Source organism: Lissotriton vulgaris, chromosome 6, assembly GCF_964263255.1.
Source record: "Lissotriton vulgaris chromosome 6, aLisVul1.2, whole genome shotgun sequence".
NCBI classification, from domain to species: domain Eukaryota; kingdom Metazoa; phylum Chordata; class Amphibia; order Caudata; family Salamandridae; genus Lissotriton; species Lissotriton vulgaris.
Window position 1 is genome coordinate 309,071,178 of NC_141694.1, and position 27,240 is coordinate 309,098,417.

The following is a 27,240-nucleotide window of genomic DNA, read 5'->3' on the forward strand; positions in this document are numbered from 1 at the left end:
GGAGGGCCCGGTACACGCACCGGGGAGCGGACCATGGGGAAAAAAGAATGACTGAGTTTTTAAAAAATGTAGCCTTTTTTTATAAATTGGAGGTAGTTCTAAAAACTGTTTTTTTTCTCCTTTTTGTTGTTTTATATATTTTTTTTATTGGTTTTTTTAAACATTTTTAACTTTTATGGGGGTTTTCTGAACAGTTTTATATTTTTTTGTATTTTTCATGGGGAGAAACGAAAAAACAGGGAATTGAAAATGGCTCAACTGGAGCAAAAAAAAAGAAAAGAAATAATTAGGGTTTATTGGGGCATTTGTGGTTGTCCCCAGCAAGGACGATGAGCTTTAAGCTCTGTTCTCCGTAGGAGATGGTCTTCCCACAATGTTTACAGGTTATTCGGAAATCCGCAAACCGTGGCTGAATGCAAGGCATCGTCTCTCTTGCCTCTTGTCCCGACTGAGTGCGTTGCTTTCTTTTCGAGGTGGTGCTTGTAGTTTGGGGAGGGTTTCTGGCCAGTTCCCTCATCTCTGCAGAAGAATAGTTTATTGGATGCTTGCGCTGCATGTGTCTAATCATTGTGTTTCCGAATGAATATTTTTTATTAGGGTTCCCCCTAGAAAGTTCCATGTCACAGATTAGGCAAGTCACCTCGGCTGCATTTACTTTTTTCTTCCCCTCTGGGATCGAAAAAAACTCCCATATAATGTGTGGTCTTTGCTGGTATGGGGTATTGTGTTCTTCAAGCCATCTTCTCCTCACCTCCTCCTCCTCCTCTTCCTCCTCTTGTTGACCACCAATGTAATCTTGTGGTGGTCCTCTTGGTGGTTGTGGTGGTGGTGGTGCAGATGCACCAGCTGCTGCTGCTACTGAAGCCATTATATAGATAAAAAAGGTACAGAGAGGTACAATCGGGTCTTCCTCAGTCAAAGGACAAAGTCAGAATAAGGAAAAAAGGTGGGGTCTTTCATCATTTGGAAGAAAAAAAAAGGCCTGAACCAATGAGAAGTGTTATTTTCAGGTCACAAGACCAGGGATTTCATCATTATGAAACTAAAACTGTTCTGCACCAATTAAAAGTGTTATTTTCAGGTCACATGACCGACGCGCTTACGCGACGCGCCCCGGGTCGCGTCGCGTAAGCGCGTCGGATGTTTACGTTGCACGAGCGTATTCGTTCGAGTGCTTCCGGGTGCGCTTACGCCGTGCGTATCACTCGGCTACGCGATACGTCACGATCATGTTTTCGTTTGCGACATTGGCGCTAACGGGACGCTTCCCGGTTCGCACACCGGGGCGCTTCAAACTACTACGCTCTCCGGGGCGCTCACCGGGGCGCGCCCCGGGAGCGCTCCAGGGTCAAAAAAAAAAAAATGTTGAAAATACAAATAAAATATAGGATTCAATCATTTTCAAAAATATTACATTTCTTAACTATAGACATTTGCTATTAACCAAATTTTGAAATTCAAAGAAAAAAAACATAGGTTTGGGGCCTTATATATAGTTAGGAATTAGCATTTAAAAAACCTATGAAATTCACTGAAAAAAACCATAGGTTTCACACCAGTTATAGTTAGCTGGAAATTTTACTGACATAAAACCATTGAAATTCCACGTTATAGTTAGTTGGACTCACTATAACTTTGCGCGTGTAATGCACTGCTGATGACGTCACATATTACATCACTCATGACATGGTCAGTGACATCACTGATGACACCATCTTTGTGGCAGAGTGACAGACCTCCTTTCAGTGTAATGAAACCCTTAAAACACCTATTCGAAAATGGAAATTAACATTTTCAAAAAGAATTGAGATATCCAAACCAGTTACAACAACCAATTCAGTAATACCACCAGCAGTGCATTACACGCGCAAGTTATAGTGAGTCCAACTAAGTATAATGTGGAATTTCAATGGTTTTATGTCAGTAAAATTTCCAGCTAACTATAACTGGTGTGAAACCTATGGTTTTTTCAATGTGTATATATATATGCACACGCACACCCACACACACACACACACACACACACACACACACACACACACACACACACACACTGGAAAACTAAACACCCACTTCCCTTACAAAGAAATGGAAAGTTTGCATCTCTGCAGCCTCATATTTTTCACTGTATTCATTTTCCGCTCAATCAACACATCATCCACAAATACACACACCTACTTACTGCCTTTTTTGGCTGGGCTTATAAATTATTCTTCTTTAATTCAAAGTGCAGGTCCTTTATTCAGCCTTCTTCGTAACTACTACCCATCAATAGCAGTGGGTAATTTGCACACTTCCATCCTTTCTTGCGTCCTTACTACCGCACACTATGTGTACTTCACTAGCTTGCTTCCTTGGATGTGCTACTCGTTTCTCTTGCTCCCACTGTGGAATCCAACACCCTATCTGTGTAATGGGCTGGAAATCCAAAGATTCTCTTCACTGACAAGACAGTGGGTAGTTTGTGTCTCCAGCCTTTCTTATTTTTCACCTTTTTCATCTTCCACTCAATCAACACATCATCCACACATACACACAACTACTTGCTGCATACCTTAGCTATGATTACCAACTATTCTTCTATTACATATTCCTATTCAAAGTGCAGGCCTTTATCGAACATTTTTATTGTAACAAGTACCCCAGCCAAAGACATTGTAAATTTGCACACTTGCTCCCTTTCTTGGCTGGGGTTATCAATTATTCTTCAATTTCATATTCTGATTCAAACTCGAGGCCCTTTATTGAGCCTTTTTGTTGTAACTACTGTTGCAGGAATTCTGCTCCTACACAGAACTGTGCATAAAGACTTAGGACCTCAATGAATTACGGTGTACCAAAACCGACCTTAGTAACCAAACCCCCTACCAGACTAGCAATTGGTTCTTTGTCCTATAGCAAAAACACCAATGACTAGTCAAACCAGAACATGTGACTTAGATTACCACAAGTAAAGTAGATAAAAAGAGCACCCTTTCGTTATAGTCTTACACCAGTCCAAAACAAGGAGTAAATAAAGACACGTGCAAGTTTGAAATATTTATTTCTAACTCCGTAATCTCATGCACAGTACCTTGGATAATACAACTAAACATATTATCAGAAACAAGGTTGTCAGCATTGTTACTATTCCATAAAATACAAAAGGAGAAAGAATCTTGTATTGCTAACGGGAAACAGGTTTAAAATATACCTACATTTCACCCTCCCTACCTACCAGGTTAGTTTATAACTACAGAAGGTCTCATAGGATTACGTGAACAGCCCCATACCTCTGGTACTCAGCAGTAGTGGATCACATAGAGTTCTGTACAAACTGTCAGGATACAAATGTTCTCCAACTGTGTCTAATTATGCCTCCACAATACATTATTAAATGCGCCGATATCAGACTTGGCCACAGCTGCATATGTGTTATAGGTAGAACGTGCGAGGATCATTCCGAATAACAGACACGGTATCCAAGATAACCTTGATGTTCCATGCTCTCACTATACACACTAAACTAGTGAGTCAGTCTAGAAATGTAGCATAACTAATTATTCTGATGTGAAGCAAAACCTTCTCTAAACGATATCAAAATTGCGTGTCGTGTGCAAAGCAGAGCAGGAAAGCAAAAATGGCGTTTTAAGTTCCAATAATCCTAGATTACTTTTAAAAGCAATTACACCAATCGCGGTGAAACGTCATGTGTACTCTCATCCTAAGAGCACCGTAATAACAGCGTAACCGTACGCAAAGCCATGTGACTTTAAAGGAAGTGATTTGATTGGTTCACAACACTTCCTATTACAGCTGTTGAAACTTCCGTCCCATTTTAATAATTCTACTTTGACTTTCTACAAAGAAGCATCTCTTCTGAGAATCTTGTCAAATAGAACGAAGTTTACCATAATAACAGCAATGGACTCATCTTCCAGCCATTCTTCAGAGGAATATTTCATTCCTAAAGAACCTCCAAAGAAATGGAAAGAAGCTCTAATTTGGCAGTTTTTTACTTTTCCAGATGTGCAAAGAAAGGTTAATGCTCCAAAAGTAACCTGAAAATGTTTCCAAACTCTTTCAAGGGTTGATCCATCTCAAAAATACTCTTTTAGCACAGCAAATATGGAGCGACACTTGAAGAACTTATACCCTAACAACTTTGCTCGAGCTGCAACACAGGTTGAAGGACAACCCACCTGCTATTGCACCAAGCACATCAACTGCTGCACCAGAATTTTCAGCAAACAGTACACACCCACAAATTCATCCTGATTTTGCTCAAGTTAAAATTCTATACATTTATTGCAATAAACTTTTGTGTTATGGGAAATGTCTATTGACCTGATAAAAAGCAGGAGCATCACTGTCCTCGACATTACTTTTTTTTTTTCATTCTTTTGTTCCTGTTGGACACTTCCAAGCCCCCCATTATATAAAAAAATTGCCTCCGGGGTTTCCGTAAGCGTGCTGTATTTCGTCTCTAGATATCGCTATGATTTTACTTTTGATTTTCTCAGGAACTACAGAACAGATTTATACCATTTAACAAAAAGCACAATCTGCGAACCGAACTCTACCTCTCTGCCAAATTTGGTGTAATTCCGTTCAGCCGTTCGAGCTGTAGCCCTGGCTAAAGGTCCCTACGGAAAATTGCCTGGGTAAAACACGTTTTGGGACCCCCCCTTTTTTCTTGGCCCCCACTTGACGAATCACCCCCAAACTTTCAGGGAAGGAGAGTAGCAGAGCAGGCCATTTTCTAGGAGAAATTCGCGAAGATTCGTCCACCGGCGCCAAAGTTATTCCAAATAGAATGTTGTGGATTTCCTATGGAAACTAGGACCTAACTATAACTACCTACTGGCGACCACCAGTAGGTAATATATGTGTGTGTGTATGTATGTGTATATATATATATATATATATATATATATATATATATATATATATATATACTGAAAACACCATTCTTTTCCGCAAATAAACCAAGAATAACGAGAGTGAGCTCAGATTTGGTGCTAAATTTCCGGTGATTTATTCAGTAATCACACCAGCCATCCGCCATGTATATATAATATAATGATAATTGCGCACTTATATAGCGCACCACTACCCGGAGGCATCTCGGTACTTGTACGAATACCGCCCAGTAACCCTTCCTGGCCTTTCCCTGTGAGGAGCCCACTCCTGGGCACCCCCAAGGTGAAGTCAGGCATCCTCAGCGTTGTTGGGGGCCGTTGTAGAGATTAAGCAAGCTATTGTCCAGAGGTGCAGAGTGGGGCTCATGATCAGAATAGGCACCAAGGCGAGAATTATCAGGTCCGAGGAAATTGAGCCCGAGACCCGCCAAAGGCAGGAATTGAACCCTGGTCCCGGCCAGACTACTGCATCAGGGTCTGCTGCTCTAACCATTGAGCCACACTTCTCTATGTATATGTATGTATTCCATATAAAAGAAGCTCCCAATTGAAGGCACTGCTTTGTTTCCACCTTATTTATTTGGAAGGCAGGAGCTGTTTGTCACGAGTCCTCACAGCAATATATTGCACTCTTGTTGCCATACTTGTTTCAGAATAAACATCCCTTGTTCACTGACTTGGCACTTCTGGGGGAATGAGGAAACGTTCAAAAATGTTCACAGGTGTTATTTGTAGATCTTAGTCCCGCCCATCTTGGCATTGGCTCGCTATCTTTTCTGTGGATAAATGACGGCTCGCCTGGCTGTGGAAACTGCTTGCTGCATATGTGCGGATCCTGTTGACAGTGGATGGTTTGTCAGCGCACGTACTGGCAGGCTTCTAATGAGGGCTTTGATATTGGCAGACAGCCTGTGAACTGACGAAAGTCAACCCACTGAGGATGTTATTATTTTAGCCGAAATTGTGAGCAACACGGAAACCCACATGGGTAATACGATAAGAACTCCAAATACCAGAAGGCTTTGAAGCTCCAGTGTGGGCGGGACTGCCATTTATTTAAAACAGAGGAACTGTGAATCTGTGTTAGACTCTGGCTGTGCCTGTGACCAAGGGCGTGGTTCGCCCGAAACGTGTAAGGCTGCAATGTATTTTATGGCTTCGAATTATGAGCATGCTGCCTGCACCTTCATTAAATGAAGAAATTCATACCTACTTGTCTGACTATTTCCGTAGAGGCAACTCTTTTCTGTGGATATATGTATGTATATGTGTGTATGTATGTATATGTATGTATATGTATGTATATGTATATGTCATCCGGAGGGAGGCGGGAGCGAACTCGATTGGGTGGCTTACCACCAAGCACAGGTTAATGGGAGGGAGGTGGGGGCACTGCTTGTGGAAGGAAATTTTGTATTATTTCATTCACTGGGTGGAGAGCAAACTAGGGAAAAGTCCTCATTTGACAAATTGACAAGACTGCACAAATAAAAGTGGGTGGATCTTCACCCATCGCATTTCATGGCCACTCCTTCTTTAACCGCAATTAAACTTTTGACCTGGAATGTCAACAGTTTGAGTACCAACTAGGCAGAGAGGAATTTTCCAATATCTGCATCAATCTGAGTTTGAAATCCTTCAAGAAGCTCGCCTAACATGTGAGGAATGGGAGGTCATTGAACTCTTGTTTTGTTTAAATTAAAAGATCCTTATAGTTACATTTTTAAGGTTACAGTTTACCTTTTTTGAATTTAAGGTGATCGAAAATGAGGACCCACAGGAACTTTAACGAAATATGTACACTGAAAGTAATCCATTTGTTTAACAATCCTTATTTGGAGTCACTATATCCTTTGAATGTTCAGAGATTTGTAAATCTTCATAAGAGTTAGCAAATATGTGACATTGCTTATTGAATCATATGCATGTCTTTTTCTTAGTGGACTCAGAGCTCCACACCTATGGTGTGCACACTGATTGCTTATATACTTTGTAAGTGTACCAATTTACTTATATTGATGTGCTAATCTGAGCACATTTGCCAACACATTAATCTGCATGCTCACTTTCCATTATACTGGCATCTGATTTTGTAATTGACAAACACTCATTAGGATTGTAAGATTGCCTCTAATTCTATTTGTACAAGAAAAAGTTGTCTCGCTGAATGTTTCAGCTCTGTTCCAGATTGCCAATATCGTGATAGCACGTTTATTGCATATCTCTGCTGAACCTTCGTTCCCTACCAATCCTAGCACGTGCACATTTTGATCTTTATCAATGTATATTTTAGACAGTCTGTAAAGATCACCTTTCTGCAGGTGCACACGTTTTAGGACAATAGCTACAAAACATTTTAGTGTTTAGAATGCATTGATTATTTTTGTGAGTTGTATGACAATGGGGTAACCCGAAAGACCACCAGACCCGGGTAAATCTTAGTACAAAAAAAATGGTTGCAGTGGTACACAATTCAATGCAACATCTCCAAGAAATCAAATTTTGCAATCTGTCATATTCTAAGTATGCTGATTTATTCAGTGAAACAGCATGAATAGTCTGTACATTTTCATATAAAATGCAGGTGCTCCGAGGGAAAGGAGAAGATGGTGCTAATAAAGAGGTGTGCACTTGAGGGTTGTAGGGAAGGAAAGGCAATGTGCAATAATTACATCAAAGGACTGATAAAAACCTATCCAGCCGCATGAAGGCGAATATTACATTTGGACCTAGTAACATCGTGACATAGACAATTTCTGTTGTCTGTACTTATCCACTCAAAGACCGTCTATGTTTTGACCCCCTTGCATGTGTAGGTTGATATATTCTTACAGTAGGGTCTTCATCACGACGGGGGGGGGGGGAACACCACAATTCATTAATAAGGTCTCATTATTCTGGTGATGGAAGTACTAAAATTGGGAATAGTTTGTTGGGAAGACAAAAAATGTTTTTCCATTCAAGAGCTGCTTGAAAAATCAGACGGTCGTTTTCAAAAAGATGGGGCCCACAGGCTCCAACGTCAAAGAGGTGAAAGGCAAGGACAAGGAATTGGCTTTGAATGAAAGGAACACATGTAAGCACCAGTACACAGATCTAAGAGGCATATAACCACTTGAATCGATAAGTGGCTAACAGATAAAGTTAACGTGTCCCATGGCTCTGCATTAGAAATTGCATGTCATCCAGGGTTGTACCGGTCATGAATCTGAATAATGGAATAAATCAGGATGACCGTTGTAAGTTGTAGTGGCAAAAATGTATATACATTAACAGATGAGTCCTATGCGATGGTTCATACTATCCAAAATGACGTACTCCGTATTAACATGGAGTACTGCAAAGGTTTTCTCCACAAATGCTCACTTAATGAGCTGTGGTTATTTAAGGATCCTTTAAGGAAAAAAAAGAATGGTTTCCCTTTCTAGCATTAATGTGTCACGGTTGTGTAATCAATTTACTCAAAACAGCAGGTAAGTTGTCAGGTGACATAGTGGCATGCAGTAACCACATTTGTGAATTGCGTGACGACACACACAATGTGAATGCATACATATTAATGGCAGAAAGCAACCTTAAGGGCACTAAGATCACAAGCAAGTTGGACGGTGGAGTTTGCGAAATGGGCATCCAGTGAGAGCATAGTTAGAATCCAACAAGCTAGGAGAGTGAATAACGACAAAGCGATGCAAACCGCACAAGCGTGGGAGGCATTGGTGGCGCTTTTGACACAACCGGAGGCGGAATCGGACGCAAGCTCGCTGGAGGGTTCTCAGGACTCTTTCGAGCCACAAAAGACGTAGATAGTACATAGGAGAGTGGGAGCCGGGGCGGAACTGACAGAACTGGGAGTATGGCTGAAGTGAGATCAGGGACCTATATTCCCTAGCACAGAACGACACTTGGTTATTCTTGTTTATGGTGTTTGGAGCACACCGGTGGGGGGAGTTAAGGGGGAGGGCAGGGCGGGAACGTGCTTGAAGCACTAGGTTGAGGAGTCATTGCGATTTGGAATGACATCAAATGCATATACTGAGGAAGACCTTGATAAGGAAGATGAATAGGATGTAATATAAGATGGCGTGGTCTACAGATATTAATGTCATCTCACCTGTGAATACTGAATACTCATGCAATGTATTTCGATTTGTGTCTTCCATTGAACAAGTGCCAGGTAAAGGTGGGTGTATGTGTTGAAAAAATGAATAACAATTACTTAAAAAAAAAAAAAGCAACCTACCCAGGCTCATATGAAACCAATTCTATGTATCTACGCTTGTAAAGGGAACCTGGTATGCATGGTATAAAAAAAAAACACCCAGAGGGAGAGTATACAATTGGAGCCAGGGCCAGCAACAACAAGTTCAGAATTGGGAAGGAGGCAGACCGCGAGGCCAGAATTGGAAACCGGTTTGGTTCCAACCGGAGAATCACGGGGAGATCCAGAACCGGCGACGGGTTTAACCATGGTGAGCAGTCAAATCATCAACAAGTCATCTTATGCACTCACTGAGGACGAAGAAAAGGTGCTAAGTAAAAGACTATCTTTTGTACCAACCAGTCATCCCAACCAATTCAACATAAAGATGGAAATGCATCGATTCTAACATTCCCAGCGGTCTGTATTATTGTCTCATACTGGTCTTTGAGTGCCCTCAACTTTCATGCCATCAATACACATAATGTGACACAAAATATTGACTTGTGAGAGTGTTGTCTTGAGGGATGTACTTAAGGTATGTTCCACCAAGCAGTTTGTGAAATACAACATTACTAAAGGGGAATAGGAGGCTCTCAATTCCCTGAAGGACAGCAAGTTGATTGTAATTAAACCAGCAGACAAGGGCGGGCCTTAGTAGTGCAAAGTGCCCCTGACTACGAAACGGACCTCTATTCACAATTGAGGGATGGGGTGAGCTACACACGGCTAACCACAGATCCAACATAGGAAATAAGCAAGCTTATCCTGAAGGTCACAGAGGAAAGAAAAAACATTGGGGTTTCAATCTGATTTGGAGTTCAACTACCTGAATGACAAGCAACCACGCTTACCACCAATTTACACCCTGACTAAGATTCATAAGAATATGGAACATCCTGCTGGACGCCCAGTAGTTTCCGGGTGTGGATCATTGCTTGAACCACTCTGCAAGTTCATAGATTTCTTCTTAAACCATTGGCGGCGACCACCTGATCGTTTCAGAGTGACACGATGGAAGCTATCAATTTGGTAGACAACGTGCCTTTTGATCCCTTCTGTCCACTACTAGTCACATTGGGCAGTGTGTCTTTTTACACTAGCATTCCCCAAGGACCGGCACTTGAAGTGATTGGCAGTGCTTTGGTAAAAGGACCAGTACCAGCTCTAGTTCCCACGTGTTTTTTCATCCAACTTCTTCAGTCCGCAATACTGAGGAATTTTCTTTTTTCGTTAAGGGCGAGTTTTTTTCTGCAAATTAAATGGGTCGCCTTGGGTTCAAGCTTTCGCCCCGGATGTAGCGATCCTGTATATGGACCATTTCGAGGATACTTTGATTTACCATCCAGCTAATCCTTTCCGGGAACACATCACTTTGTGGATCCGCTACATTGACGACGTTCTGCTCATATGGATTGGGAGCTCAACTGAGTTGCAGACATTTTTTTGAATGGCTTAATGGGAGATCCGGTGATATCAACTTCACAATCATTCATGATCCCAAAAGCATGGACTTCTTTGACATCCCAATCAAGTCTGAGAATGGTTCCCTCCAAACAACTCTATTTAGAATACCCACGGAGAGAAATACCTTATCGAGGTACAGCAGCCGCTATCCCAGGAGTCTAATGGACAGTCTCCGCTTCGGCCAGTTTCTCCGAATCCGCCATAATTGTTCACTCAAAGAGGACTTCTTCACGGAGTCAGAATGCCTTGTGAATAGTCTAGTGGAATGAGGATCTCCTAAAAGAGTGGTAAAACGAGCCAGGAAGAGGGCAGGGTTTAAACCCATGGAGAGCCTTTTGACATCCTGACAGCGAACCACAGATCTTATGAATAGGCTGATCTGTGTCACCACATATTGTTTGTTGATAGCACGTTTGATTTCATTACTACAGGTACATTAGAAGCGTATCTCAGACAACCTGGAACTATCTGATCCTTTATGCATTTTTTCAAGAAGGGCAAGAATATCCGGGACCACGTGGTCCGCTCATTACCGGCCACTGTAAGGCATGCAAACTTACTGTACAGACAAAGCAGTTCAGCTACAAACAACGCACAATATGTCTGAAAACACACAACAATTGCAATACCACTGATGGAATTGATGCGATCACAGACCATGCACGCTCATGTACATAGAACAGACGGCCAGAAAGTGAAAGCCCGTATCCTGCAGCACTGCAGTAGGATTAGATGTGGCACGGTTGGCGCACCTCTTGTAAAACATTTCCAGACCCTTGACCACCCACCAGAGACCATTAGATGGGTGGTGCTTGAGAAAGTTGCACTGGGCATTAGAGGTGGGGACATCAACACTGACATCAACACTGTCCTTAACACACGTAAGTGCAAATGGATGAATTCCATGCATACTGAATACTGTGTGCAGGATGCACAACTTTCCTGTCTCAGTAGTGAATAACTGATTTTGTACCATCCACTTATATGGTTTAGAAGCAGAGCCCCACTTGTTAATGCCCCGCCAAACATGATATAGCCATGGACACCTTTTTGTTTTTTACTGTTTTTAATTTAAAACCTTGTAGACATCAGGATGATAGTATTACCTTGTATGTTCGGTATAGTTCTGTATCTAATCAATGGTTTTGTTACAGTGAAGGAAGTTCAAAGGGGTATGGTCATTTAATGATTGTGTTTATACCATGCAGACCTGATTCCCTTTACAAGCATAGATACATAAGATTGATTTCATATGCGTCCGGGTAGGTTGCTTTCTGCCCTTAATATGTATGCATTCACATTGTGTGTGTGGTCATGCAATTCACAAATGTGGTTACTGCATGCCACTGTGTTCCTCTTGTCATTAGAATTAGATCGGTCTCTGTGAGATTATTTGTAATGAGCCGAATCCCAGATCATCTACAACAGTAATGTGTCACAGATTTATATATGTCTCTTTGTCAAACGATTCCATGTTTCCTTACAGGTGTGTTGTAATTACATTGTTTTATTTATTTCCCTGTCCAACAATCACATGTGATATCCTTAAGAGTGATATATTCACTATCTATTTCACGCACATAAATGGAGTTGTGAGTGTTTTTCTGCAACTGACACGCTATGTTTCTCATTAACTCATCATGTGAAGATAGAATTTTTCTGTCTTTGATTTTGAGTGTATTCACACCATCCCGCTGGTCTTTTATGAACTATGTCTCCCCCTTGAGCACTGAAACATTTTTATGGTTAATACCACGTCATATACGACAGCCCCTCAGCGCTAGGGTTAGATCCATTCATGTCATCCTTTCTTTCATGAATGCCACTTCATAAATGATCGACCCGCACAGGCTCAGTAGAGTCCATATCGGTAATCGGTGTGAGCAGGCCGTTCCTTCTGAATGTGCCTGCACTCAGTGGCTGCCCGCGGTATGTGCTTAGCGTGCACGCCAATTTCACATGCTTTAAAAAGCCGCTTCTGCCGAGTGCACTTGTCAGTGTCTGGAGGTGCTCATACAGCACGGCCAGGTAAGCGGCAGTTCTCTGAGGATTTTTAGTTTTTTTGAATTTTTGGGCTTGGCAAGGTCATTTACCCCAGTTCCTACATAGAATGGTGGCCTTAATAGCATTTCCCTACCTCTGTCCAACAGGTTTGATTGATTCTTCCACTGTGATGAGGTTACAAGGTATGCAAAACAAAACAAATGAGTCCCTAACAACAACAGTGAAGAATAGATCTCCGGTTTAAACTATCATGACTAATGCTAGTGGTTGGTAAGCTAACAATTTAGGAAGATATTGCAATTGGAGTCAACAATATCATATGAACCAAACAAAGGAAAAAACATGTGTTTGCATTGGATACTTTTTCAATACAATTGTATAAACAATAAACATTTCATAAAAAATACATAATTATCAGAAAACAGTTGTCGACGTAGCGTTTCGGTGAGTACGTGAATTAAACACCTTCTTCAGGACAGTTTTCTAGTCACAGTGTAGATGTTGTTAGGGTTCAATTAGACTAACCTATCTGATGATAAAAATCATTCTGAATTAAAATCTTGAAAGAAAATTTTTTCTCTTCTTCTGTAAAAAGCCTTGTGATGCAAGGTGTTTGCTATGTAGGTATGTATACTGGTGCCACTGTTGGTTACTCGTGTCAGGATACGGATAAAAGGGGTATGTGTATCACCACAGGAGTGTTTAGTGTGTGCACCCCTTAATAGTGTGTACTGAAAAATAAAAGGGACTCAGTAAAACAGGCAGAACTCCTGTCCCCGATGTAACGAAATAAACTGTTTTGTTCATCTCCATAGAGCAACCTAGTTGGCGAAAACCTCGTTTTGACGTATCACTAGTACATCTTACCAAAAGGTTTATGGAAGTTATCAATGCGGCACCAGATGGTATTGTCGATTTGAATGCAGTAGCGAAGACGTTAGGTGTGCGGAAAAGGAGAGTGTATGACATCACTAACGTGCTAGATGGAATCAACCTCATTCAGAAGAGATCAAAGAACCTCATCCAGTGGGTGTAAGTCTAAGGAATGTACTTGTTTTACCATTCACATTGTATTTGTTTATTTTCTTGATTCAGTATATTGGTGTACAAAATGATTTTGGGTGTCCTGGCACCCTGGAAGTGTTTTATCATTTCATGCATAAACGCTAGAGGGCTGCTTTTGTTTTACCAATACGGTAACATAGAATTTTATGACTTTAGCTGCAGATTCCTTACCTTAAAATATTCCTTAGCTGGATCTGGAATCTTTTGCCGAGCAGAACCTCGATAGAGAAGATCTGGGCCTAAACTGTTCTACGTATGGGTCGAGTAGTCATGGAACAGGAACCCAAACTTCCCAACACACACAAAAGATAATTACTCCCACAAATCCATAAGACAAACTGTAAGCAGCTGCTTAAATGAAAACCCACCACCACTTATCTGGAAGAGGAGTACAATTTCACAAAAAGGATGTGGTGACAGGCTGAAACGCTGGATCAAACACCCCACCAACGTGATCAAGCTCCTAGCAATGGAAGGTATTCTGACAGTGAAACCTCAATAGAAGACGCCTGCCTATATTTCTGTGCTATTAAATGTTGGATCCCGAGGCACATTCTAGATGGTAAAATCACTTCCTATATAACCAATGAATGTGGGCTGGGCAGGGGTACAGCAGATCAGGACGTCCAGTCATCCCAAGGCACAGTTCTGCTTTACCAGCAGAATCCCTACGACCTGGCGCCCAAAGTGGAACAGGTACTTATTTAAAAGGTTTCCTGTGTAGTACTGGTGTATGCTCACTGTACCTTAACACCTCCTCCTGAGTGTCCAGGGTGTTGGGGATTAATCCTCAACACTGGTTTAGGAAGCACCCACTTTTTCCTTTCTGTTGGTTTTTCAAGTTTGAACCTTTAAAAGGATTTCCCATATTAGTGTTTGAACTCTCATTACTGTTTTATTAATGGCAGCGTCCCAGCGTATACCTTTTAGCTGACCATTTCAAACCTGCAGTCCATGTACATTTAAATTTTAATGCCCTTGGCAAAGCAGGCGTGTTTGAAACCCACAATACCGATTGTTTGGAAGATTTTATATTCTTGGTTCAATTTTCGGGCCATGGCTGCCAATATACAGACCTTCATGAATACACTAATGTTGCACCACCTCAAAATTACAGAGCGTATCAGCTTTCAGAAATGTCTCTTTCTCAATGTGAACATCAAAATTGGTTCAGAGACGCTCTAATGCAGTTACTTAGTCGTGTAAGTATGGCTCCCCTTAGTAATGACAGGGCTACCTTTCCAGCTTACAAAACCTCAATATTAATGAGCTACAGCAATTAAACACTGGTCTAGTTAGACTGTATAGACGTTTAACTTACTATGTTTTGTGCAACTTGATGGAGAATGTTCTTCTATTGGTCGTAATACTTTGGGAGCCAGTCACAATAAACCACAGCGTGGCATGCCTGGTTCTGACGAGGACACTGCCAAGCAGAGCCCGGAGTTTGCTTGAAAAAAATAATAGATGGGACTAACCCAAAACTAAAGAAAAAGCTAGGTCTCTGTGAGAAAGGGATTGGTCAGGTCGTCGGTCCCTTGTGTACGGAAAGAAAAGCACTCTGGAGGTCTTGTCACTGGGAGTAACAGGTAGTAATTTTATTAACGGAAAAAGTGAAGTATGTATGCCCCAATACGTCTCTAGGGTGTCTCCACCTGGAGTCTTTGTTTGGGGATTTGTCATTAAAAAAAATTAATGAAACCCAATCCGTGTGAACTGGTGGTCTATTGTTGTTGCTCCTTGCTGGGCTTGTCTCCACCTGGTTTTCAATTTCCTTTGTCAGAGGGTTGTTGAGATGCCAGCAATAGGGTCCACGGGAGCAGGGCAAAGAAAGAAAAACAACAAGGAGCAGAGTCAGGACACCGTTCTGAGTTAATAAAAAAAAAAGTGCTCCTGTCACTGGTGCATCTCTAACGTGCGGTGCCTAGGAGCCAGGGACTTTTACTGTTTTGGGGTGGTATGGCCCTTAAACCCCACCCACCAACCCCTCGAAGCAAAGAACCTGGTTTGGGGGACTTGCCTGAACCCAAGACCCTCCTGGGCCATGGGGCTGGAATTTGCAGCCTCCCATTTCCCGGTTGGAGTGCTGGATTAGTTGCGGTGCTCCCAGAGCTGTCTGTGTGTTGCTCCTCCTCGCCGGTGGTGGTAACGGTCTCGGGTACTTCTTCCTCGTCTGTGTCTCCTATTTCCTAGTCTACTTCACTTCTCCTACTCCTCCTCGAACTCTCGGGTGAATCGATCAGCATCTTCTTGTGCTCTAGGGTCCTGCCTTGCTCTTCCCTGTTTGGAGGAGGGCTGTCTACTTCCGGGCGGCCCACTAGACTGCTGACTCTTATTTCCGGTGTACCCCATGATGGCCGCCATGTCAGAAAAGTCAGGCGGTTCCTGCGTTACATAAGGAGAACCCTCACATTGCCTCCCTTCCTGGAATGGACGTGGGGGCAATTCGTATGTTGAACAGTGGGAAAGGAAGTCCATGTTCGTCTGCAGTCTCCCAAGAGTGTGCATTGTGCGAAAGGAGAAGGGCTATATAGCAAGGAACCAACGGAGTACTTTATGGTTGGAGTCTTTTTTCTGAGATAACCATGTCAAGGGGCATAAGTGTCGTCCTAGTAGGTAGTATTGGAGAGATTCATGGCCCATTTGATAGCCAAACATTCCTGTTTAATGGTGGCATAGCGTGTCTCCCTAGGAAACAATTTGCAGCTCAAAAACAAAATAGGGCGAGGATACACTCCCCCCACCCACCCCATTGAGGCTGGGAGAGGACTGCGCCAAGACCTCTACCGTATGCATCCGTTTGGAGTACAAAGGTCTTCTGGTAGTCGGGCATGTAAAGACAGTGGTGGTACACATGGATTTCTTGAGTTGGGCGAAACTATGCTCCTGTGAGGGTGACCAATGAAGGGATTTCCCTGACATAGCTGTTGTGAAAATGTCAGTGAGGGGACTAGCAATGGTTGAGAAATGGGGAATGAATTGGCGGTAATACCCTATTAGTCCAAGGAACGATAGCACTTCCTTCTTTGTGGTGGAGCTGTGGATGTTGGTTATCGCTTCTAGTTTGTCCACTTGAGGTTTGATCATCCCTGCCTGATTGTCATACCCGAGATAACGGATACGGTCTGTACCGAAGGTGGTCTTCTTGGAGAGGATGGTAAGACCGGCCTTCTTGAGGGTTTGTAGACCGTTTTTTAAGTGGATAAGGTGTGTCTCTCAGTCTGGATTGTAGACAATTATTTCGCCCAAGTAAACCATGGCATACTTTTGGTGTGTAGATAGCAGTTTTTTCTCGGGAGTCTGGAGACATCTGAATCTGCCAGTAACCCTTGGTAAGATCAGTTGTGGACATCACCCTGGCGTTTCCTAGACTGTCCATGAGTTCGGGGCATCGGATGCGCGTCAAATTTTGAGATGGAGTTTAGCTGTCGGAAGTCTATACAGAACCTGATGCATCTATCCGGTTTGGGGATTAAAGCAATTGGGGTGGACCATGTGCTATGGGAGGGTTCTATAATGTCTGCTTTTAGCATGGCCTGTATTTATTGGTACCCGGCCTGTCTTCAGGCTGAAGGTATACGATACGGTCGCAGCCTGATGGGTTTTGCTTTGGCTGTATCTATATGATGGTCGACCAGGTCCATGCGTCCTGGTATTCCTGATAGGCCATCAAAAAAAGAAGAACAGAGAGACAACAGCTGCTGCCTCTGTTCTTCTGTCAAGTGTGGCCATGTGTGCACTGATTCTGATGGTTCAGGTTGATTGAAGGGATTTCCAGGGGCTTGTCAAGGGTGACGTGGTGTATGGAGGCGTTTTTGCTCGGGGTTGTTGGTAAGGTCCCTCCCAAGTCTTCAACAGTTTGACATCGAAGGTCTGTCCTGTTTGGGATTTGAGGCACGGCCACCCTGTATGACCTTGTCCAGGACCTTCTACGGCCCTTGCCATGTGGCCAGCAGTTTTTTCAGTGGAGGGCAATAATATCAGGACAAGGTCTCCTACTTTAAATTCCTTTAACTATGTATCCTTGTCGTACCTGCGCTTATGTTTTGACTTCGTCTTGTCCATGTTTGCATGGACTTTTTTGCATAGAGACATTAAAGTGTCATGCTGTATTGCAGCAATGGTTTGCCTTCGTCCTCTTCCTCAACCCATTGCTCAACGGTCATATCGAGAAATGTATGAGGTTGTCTCCTGAACAACAATTTGTATGGAGAAAACCCAGTAGACTTCTGCTCGTGCGTCTGTATGGCGAATAACACCAGGGGTAGCTGTCTGTCCCAGTCCCTTCCTGGCTTTTCTATGGTCTTCCTCAGCATGGTCTTGATCGTTCTATTATATCTCTCAACCAGGCCATCAGTTTGTGGGTGGTATACAGCTGTTCGGATCTGCTTGATACCAAACACACACAGATTTGTTTCATGAGTCGGGACATAAACTGGGTTCCCTGATCAGATAACAGTTCCTGCGGAAACCATACATGGGAGAAGAATTAGACCATGGCCTGGGCTACAGCTGTCGTGGTTGCACTAGTCAGGGGGTATCGCCTCTGGGTACCTGGTGGTGTAATCCACCAGGACCAACATGCGGCGGTGTCCATGTGCTGATGGGAGTAGAGGACCTACAAGGTCCATGCCTACCCATTGGAATGGAGTGTCGATAATTGGAAGGTCCCTGGGAAGGACAGGGTTGTTCACCAATTGACAGCGGGCGCAAGAAGCACAATACCTTGCCCCCTCTTGGTACACCCCGGGCCAATTGAACCTGTGGAGCAAGTACTTTATTGTGTGTTCCTTCCCGTAGTGACAGCCTCCTGCTTGGTTATGTGCAAGATTCAGTATGTATGTGCGGAATGCTTTCGGTACTACTGTTCCTTGGTTTGTCCTGTCTCCCTTGTTACTTTGTATAATAGTCCGTAATACAAAAAAGGGGGCCTACCTTTCCCGGGTCATCCTCCTGCGCAGGCGTTGTTCAAGGTTGTGTCATCCCGCTGTGCAGATCGGAAACTCTGGCTCTGTATCTGTGGATCATCTGAGGAAATAAGAATAGGAACGGACAACACATCACAGGACTCACTGTATCTTGCCCTTTCTTCCCTGCAGGATTGTTTTCATTTGGCGGGGGGGTTCCCCCCTATTGGGGTTTGGGCAAATGGGGCGCTTCCTAACCACCTGGCCGTGGCTGAAGGGAGAGAGAGGGATGATGGGTAGTTGTGAAAAGGGGGATGGTCTGTTCCTAAGAAGACGGTCTGAGGCAGGAAAGATATCACCCCTACCTTTCTCAAGAGTGGTTCCCCATCTATGGTCAATAAAACCTCTACCAAGGGGTATAATTTATTTTCCCCATGGACACCAGTGACCTGTATGTGTTCCTTCCCTGTGTCTCGGGTAGAAGTACCTCACTGATGACTGTGTGGTGGCATCCTGTGTCTAACAAAGCTGACACTGGGGAGGGGGTCTGGAAGGACACTGATGGGCTATGTGCCCCCACTCTGCACAGTGGAAACACTGTGGCCCCTGTAACGATTGGGCTCCTAAAGGGGTTTGGGACACATGTCTTGTAGGGACAGGAAGAGGGCGATTGTCTGTGACTGTTTTTGTCTGGGGACGTAGGAGATTCGTGGGAGGGGGGTTGTTTGGGTTGTGCTCTGAAATCTGGGGACCTGTGATGAGCACAGGCCAAGTCACTGGCTACCGTCACCGTTAGATGGGGGTGCTGTTTGACCCATGACCTTGTATGAGGGGGGAGGACCTCCAGGTATTGCTCTAATTAGATTGTTTTTGTAACGTCATCCATAGCCACAGTGGAGGGTTGGAGCCAACGATTCCCCAAGTCTCTTATCCTATAGTAGAGGGCTCGTAGGTTGTCCCCAGCTGACCATTTATCTCTTCGAAAGCGGGCTCGGTAGTATTCTTGGTCGCACCCCAGCCTTTCTTGAATGGCCCTTTTTATTTCTGAATAGGGGTAGGCGCCGCAGGGTTGGCGGCCTGGAAGGCGGCTTGTAGCTCGCCGGACAACAGAGGGGCTATATATTGACCCCATCTTTCTGGAGGCCAGCTGGCCTTGGAGAAGACCCTCTCGAAATTTACAAAGAAGTCTGGGTCCCCCCTGTCCCCCCCCTTCCTGGTATTTTAGCATGACCGTGATAGGAACAGGGGGGTGTACTCGGGCATTTCTTATGGCGTCCGTGATTCTTAGTATAGCCGTATCCTGGACCTGTTGGTTGGCTGGCATAAGGGAAGCCAGGTCTTTTAACGCGGTATGTAAGGCTTTGCGCTCTCGTTGGGCCATCTTAGTCTGCTCCTCGAATATCAACTGTAAGTGACGTTGTCCTTCTGCTAGTTGGGCCATCATTGCCTCCATAGTGAGGGGTTGTGTCACAATCACCAGACACCAAATCCCACGTCTGACACCACTGTGAGCAAGGGACTAGTCAGGTCGTCCATCCCTCCTTAATGTACAGAAAGAAAAGCACTCTGGAGGTCTTGTCACTGGGAGTAACGGGTAGTAATTTTATTAACGGAAATAGTGCAGTTTGTATGCTCCAATACGTCTCTTCTGGGTTTCTCCACCTGGAGTCTCTTAGTTTCGGAATTTCTCATAATTTTTTTTTTTTAAAAGAATGAAACTAAAGCAGTCAAAGTTGAGAAAAAACAAATGGCAGGACACAGTCCGTGTCAACTGGTGGAGATGCCGGCAATAGGGTCCACGGGAGCAGGGCAAGGAAAGAAAAACAACAAGGAACAGAGTCAGGACACCATTCTGAGTTAATAAGAAAAAAAAGAGAGCTCCCATCACTTGTGCCTCCCTAACGTGCGGTGCCTAGGTGACAGCGACTTTGCTTTGAGGTGGGCGGGTTTTAAGGGCCACACCACCCCAAAACACAAAGAGCCCGGTTTTGGGGACTTGACTGAACCCACGCCCCTCCTGGGCCGTGGGGCTGGAAGTCGCAACCTCTCCTTTCCCGGTTGGAGTGCTGGACTCTTTTGCGGTGCCCCAGAGCTGTCGTGGGTGTGCTGCTGCTCCTCGCCGGTGGTGGTAACGGTCTCGGGTACTTCTTCCTCGTCTGTGTCGCCTCCTTCCTCGTCTGTGTCGCCTCCTTCCTCGTCTGCTTCACTTCTCTCCTCCTCAAACTCTCGGGTGAATCGATCGGAGTCTTATTGTGCTCCAGGGTCCCGCCTTGCTCTTCCCTGATTGGCGGAGGGCTGTCTACTTCCGTGCGGCCCATTAGACTACCAACTCTATTTCCGATGTGCCCCATGGCGACCGCCGTGTCCGAAAAGTCAGGCGGGTCCTGCATAACGTGAGGGGGACCCTCACAGTCTCCAGGAGGCTCTCCACCATCGGAACCCTAGGACAGACGCTATAATTTGCGTGATCGCACACAATTGAAATCACATGATGGGTATCAACATTCTGATAGTCTTTCTACAGGAGAAGGGGGCATTCTGAGCACTGACAGGAAGGAAAAAAGACTTACAATGCTTGTCGGACGTAAAGATAAAGGCGCCAATTTCAGAAAAAGAAAGTTGCAATGATATTTGAAAAATATGCCACAAACACTTCTGAACAGGAGATGGGAGATGACTTTCCTCTACAGTGCGGTAGAGGTCCCTATAGTGCGCCAGAATCTGCAGGAGTTTCTGGCAGCGAAAGCAACTGATCAATCCCCCAAAGCTGAAGATGTTGTTATACCATCCTTTTCGGCACTTGTCCCTGATGAGGTCAAACAAGCATATGCTGCAGCATGGGCTCTTGCACTAGCCATTGCAATCTTGTAGGCTGGGATAAGAACTCTCCTTATCATGTTATACCCCTATGGTACAGACCACAAGTGCAACCACAATACCCAATAAAATGGGATGCTACAGCACTTGCTCGAGAAATACTCTCACAATCGGAGTACCAGGAAGTAATTGAGCCCTGTATCTCCCAAATGAATAATCAGCATTTTCTGTTCTTAAAACTGGATCATTCATATCATATGGAGTTCGACTATAGGCATTTAAATAGTCATACACGCATATTTGCAATACAAATACACATAGTATGGCACTTATAAATAATCTAGTCCGTGAAAAATTTAAGACTACCTTGGTATTTCCAATGTTTATTTTCTGCAAGAATGTAGCACCTGAAAGCAGATCTTGGACTGCTTTCTCAGGACTGGACTTTCAAAGTCGCTTCAGTCTGTTCCCCTAGGGGTGTAAGAACAGTCTAGGACTGTCTGCTGCTCCATTGTGTGAGTTCTATGTGATATTGAGCTAGATGCATTGTCCTATATAGATGATATTACCTAATGGATGATGAGTTAAGAACACATATTTAGCCAGAGTAGATCGCATAATATTGGGATTTACTGGATCCGGCTACAAGTTCAACGTTGAGAAATCTAATGCACCATTTCTCACTGTCCTATTTCTAGGATACAAACTTGCCCATGAGGGAAAAAGCCTTGTGCAACACTTCCTAGAGAAGTGTGGTCTGCTACGACCCCGGAACACTCTTAGGAAACTGCAGTCCTTATTAGGATTCCTTCATTTTGGCAGAACTTTGGTTTCTGATTCTGCACAGCGCCTTAAATCATTATGAACAAATTCACCCTGATTTTTCTAGTTCGCATTGGACATCAGAACCTAAAGACTTACTCAGATCACTACAATCTGACTTACTTGCAACACGTAACTTACATACACGTTTAAATAACTACAAACCTAGTCATCAGTATTGTCGTGGGTGCCATTGGCTTTACATACATCACCTTAAATTATGCTGAAATGGTGCTGATGGCATATAAATCACATTATAGTCCAATGCGGAAATGCTTTTTGCATCCACTGAAAAATATACTGACTGCAGTGCAGATGGCTATACTTAAAGAACAGCCCCTTGAACAAGGGAAACACATTATTGTTGTTGTTTCCATTACAGCCTTAGAAGCTGTCACAAAAACAAGCATTGCAAATGTTAAAGCCCTTCATCCAAGATGGATAAAATGGGCAAAACCTTGACAGCTACTGATGTAGATTTCGTCTTTTGACCAGTCTTTAGAGATACAAGAATTTCTTCAATCTGAACATTCTTATCCCATGGCCATTAATGTTTTGCCTCTTTAGCTGTATAAATAGTTATACTGATGGTTCAGCTCGGCCTGCCTTGGGGACCAAGCACCAATGTTCAGCGGCATGTGCCACCGTTCTTTGATGGATAATTCCACCACAAAAAAATGTACGCACAGTCTTTATAGGACTGCACTACGCCGTTTGCTGAAATAAAAGCCTTGCTTCTTGAACTATAACATATGGATCCTGAATTCCCCACACTTTTAGTGTGTGACTTTTTTTTATTGTGCCCTGTCTTTTAATGACAGTTTGCATTATTGGTGCCAAAATGGATTCAAAGATTCTAAAGGTAACACTGTAAAGCATAAATCACTTTGGGTGAAGGTGGCCGACCTAAAGGATAGGTTACATCAGACTCGTGTGAGAACACATGTTGTAGGGAGTTCTTTTGCTAATGAAGCAGCCAAATCTACAGTTTCAACTGCCACAATTACTGCGATTTATTTTTCTCATACGACTGTAAATAACTAATTACTTGCTGCCGTTAATTCTGCACGCAACGGCACCCCTTTGCCTAGGGCATTCCAGCGAAATATACATACAATGTAAGCAAACATTCTCTTTAAGATTCCAAAGGTTGGTTATCGTGCGATTCCCAACTAAGACCGCAGGCTAGCCTATGTGATAGCTGTGCATGAAGGTCTTGCTTCTGCACATGCAGGTGTGGCGGTCACAATTACGTTACAACAGCAATGTTATTGGTGGCATGGCTTGTACAATGAGCCCAAAAAATCTTGTTTTTACATTTGTCAACAAGTGTAAAGTTCAACAGTGGCACACCCACTGCATACACACCTGTTGATTTCAAACAAACCTGTCAGCCACATTTATTTGGATCATTGTCGTCCTCCCAGTTCAGATGGTGCGTTTAAATTTACCCTACTTAAAGTTGATTCTTGCTCAATGTTCCTCTAGGTGTGGCCACAACGTTTGGCTGATGCTCACACTGTTATTAAAGATTTGCAATTCTTTATCTGAACACGTGTGCACTACATACCACTCGGAACAGGGCTCTGCTTTTACCTCGAAAGCGTATAGGTATTCTATGGCATCCCTTGATGGATTCCCCCTTTCCTCCTGAGGGAAATTTATTAGCGACGAGTATGAGCTGTGGCTTAAAGTAATCCTTAACAACTGGAGTAGAAGTACAGAGTGTAGCTGGATCCATCACCGATATGTGGTACAAAGAGCACTTCATAATCACCCTGAAAGATCTCTGGGTGGCCGGACCTCATACAAACTCCTTTTTGGCATATAAATGTATGTTCCAGACCTGAACGGTCCGGACATGTCGGCAGCCACATCCTTTGGCGAAAATTATCGTTCCTCTATCTTAAAGGATTTCCAACCTTTCAATGGCAGCCAATCAAGCAAACAGTTGAAGACATCTACCTTTACCGGTACCAAGGAGCAGCCAGTGCCTTTCAGCTGGATTCCACAATTTGGGGATCTCCTTTGAGAAAAGGTTACAGTGAAAAAGGAATTTGGTCCATCCTACCCGGCACCAATGCCAGTCCATGTCATTCAAGGTACTGTAAATTGCCTCTGCTTGCTGGTTCTGTAGACAATCGTATTGTCTCCATTGATCACATCAAGTTACATCATTTGGCTGATTCTAAACAGTAGGCCACAAATAGTCCTTGGTAGTTCCCTAACCCCTCTCGCTACCATTCAGGAAATTCCTCTACAGCTTGTTAGCAACATTAAAGCATTACCCCATGGCGGGTGTTTGTCGGAGGAAGGATGGATTTCAGTTAATTCGCAATACTGCTGCAAATGCCACCCATTTGACGGTGATGAGTACTGTACTTGCTGGTGCATCTCCTACAGATGTTTATAATGATCCATCCCTTGTGGAGTCTACCACTCCTGCTCTGAGTTCTCAAGAAGATTAGGAGCAACCTGGCTCAAGTCAACCTTGTGGCTCTAGATTGGGCATGGAGAGTCTTGTATCCCGAGCTGTTGAGCATTTCCATCGGTCCTCGGATCAGGCTGCCCCTTTAGGAGGAACTTCTGTTACAGCAGCAGGACAGGGTTCTACTCCCCAAACGGTCTATGCTCTACCTTCTTGCATGGAGGGAAATTGAGCATCGACAGTTGGCAGCTTTTGTTCTTCCACCCATAGTCTACAATGTTATTCTGGAAAACAGGTGTCCATCCATCAAGATGGTAATCGCCTGCAGACATGCACAGACAAAAGAAGCTACCCTGAAAAATTGGTTGTTCACAAAATGTAACTATATCCTTCCAAAGCACTAAGTCAGTAAAGTGCTAGGCACCTCAAAAAAAATTAAAGGACTGTCCTCCCACACCATCAGGTGTCGTGCTTCATCATTGGCAGTCCTCGCTCTTCAAAAACCACGTTTGATAGAGAGCGGTCCTACAACTGGAGACGGGGAGGCACTTCTAATGATCTAAATGGGTGGCAGTGAATAAGTGATTTTAAAAACCAATGGTAATAACCCAAGTACATTTGTTCGCTGGGTACTATTTGGTGTTAAAATCCACCCTTATCGTCGTCATGTTTCTGCCATTGGCCTAAGGGAGTCTGTAAACAACAAAACAAAAGCCAGTACTGCAACTTCTATTTAAAGATCAACTTGAGTGTCTACTGAGTTTCTACGCGCAAAGACTTAAACTAAGTGCGAGTTTGGACAATTTGTCAGAATAAATCACTTTAATTTTTCATTAAAGTTTTCAGAATATTCGTTGGTTAAGGTTCACCAAAAGTTCACAACAAGTATTAAGGACAAACAATACAAAATATAATATTCATAAAAATGACATTTTCATAAAAGTACACATTAGTGGGAAAGAAACATTCATTCGTGGAAACCAAACTCGCACTTAGTTTAACTCTTTGCGCGTAGAAACTCAAGTTGGTCTTTAAATAGAAGTTGCAGTGCTGGCTTCTGTTTTGTTGTTTAGTGATAAAGAGGCTTGGCCTTACTGTGGGAAGCCCACACCCAGTGTTGTTTTTTCACTAAGTGAGTCTGTGGCATTCATCAGGACGAAAATAGGGCTCCGATCTTACCAGTGTGGTTCAAATGTTACCTCTAGCTTAGGGTGACCTGTGTCATCCTATAACTGAACTGGAGTTCCTTATACCTTTTAAAACAAATATACGTGTGTCAGTAGAATGTGTAGTTATATCGAGAAGGACTAAAACATACACGCCATACTTTTTTTTTTTAAACTCTTTATTCGTGACTGCATCAGTTATCACATTTTACATTTATGCATTATTATCCGTATACAGTCTTTTCCTATTTTCCCCTTAATAAACTTCAATCGACTGACTTGTTAACTCATTCGTAACCTCACCAATGCAATGCGTCAGACTCCGTAAGCTAATCAAATATATTTAACAACTATCCTATTGTCGTCTGTCCATGTATTACCGTGTGGTGTAACATCATTTGGGAAGCATTGGCCTCACATAATCGGGTCATAACCAGTCCCCATACCACCCAACTCTCATCCTGCCCCGTACCTCTCCTGGCGTCTGTCTATTGGGCACCATGATCGCCGGCATGAAGTCCTAGGACAGCAATCACACCTAGATCAGTTTACTCATAGTCTTCTAGCTAACCTGTATGTCCCTTGGACACTGCCCCCTCCCTCATTCCCACTACCTCCCGCCTAGCCCTTTCAGTTATGAGGTATCCGCCTGTGAGGGCGTCGGGTCCACTTCCTCTATCTCCAGCAGTATCCACTCCCATTCTGGGTATCTTCGTAACCCCTTCTCTTCTCTGCGTAGAACTACACCCTCCGCCCTGCCCCATTTTAACAGATCAGATCGCCACGTCTCTACAGCTGGGGGCCTGGCAGACTTCCACCTCATAGTTAAAGCTCTGACTGCCAACAGTGCCAAGTCTAAGAGTTTCAAGTGGGCTTTATGCTGCTTTGGTAGTTTCCTGTGCCCTATCAGACAGGGCAGCGCCCCCTCTGGTATCTCCTTGGTTGTGACAGTGTGTAGTATATGGCAGACCCTCTCCCAGTAACTGCGTAAGCGTGGGCATGACCACATCATGGAGGAGGCTGGCCTAATCCACCTGGCATCGGGGACAATAGTGGGAAGAAGCAGGGAACATCTTATGTAACCTTTGGGGGGTAAGATATGCCCTATGTACCACCACAGCCTGTATAAATTTGAACTTGACATTGCTGGACACCCTTCTGGGATGCTCAAGGACAGTTTTCCAGGCCCCATCCGTCATTGCTTCTCCTGTGTCTAGGGTACAGGTGTCTGAGTGCGTCAAGAGGCATAGCGGCATGTTCCCTGATCCCAGTATATAGCCACCGCACTAAGTGTCCTCCGGTCCCCATGTAGTGGAGAAGGTGCACTAGTTCATGTTGCGTAGGTTTGTTGCGTTGCGGGGCCCATGTGTGTCGTACATAGTGCATCACTGTGGCGTGTAGGAAGTATAATCGTGAGGGAGCCCCCGTGGATTGTACAAAAGAAGCGTGATCTAGCAATGTGTCG

General features: G+C 43.7%; 1 protein-coding gene across 1 annotated transcript in view; it reads left to right on the plus strand.

Moving 5' to 3' along the window:
- The window catches only part of E2F6 (E2F transcription factor 6), a 183,472-nt gene that overhangs the window by 66,826 nt on the left and 89,406 nt on the right, over positions 1-27,240 (plus strand). Inside the window, exon 3 of the mRNA XM_086926331.1 lies at positions 13,386-13,602. Within this exon, the coding sequence (XP_086782457.1) occupies positions 13,386-13,602 (217 nt within the window). The remainder of the gene's footprint in view (positions 1-13,385; positions 13,603-27,240) is intronic.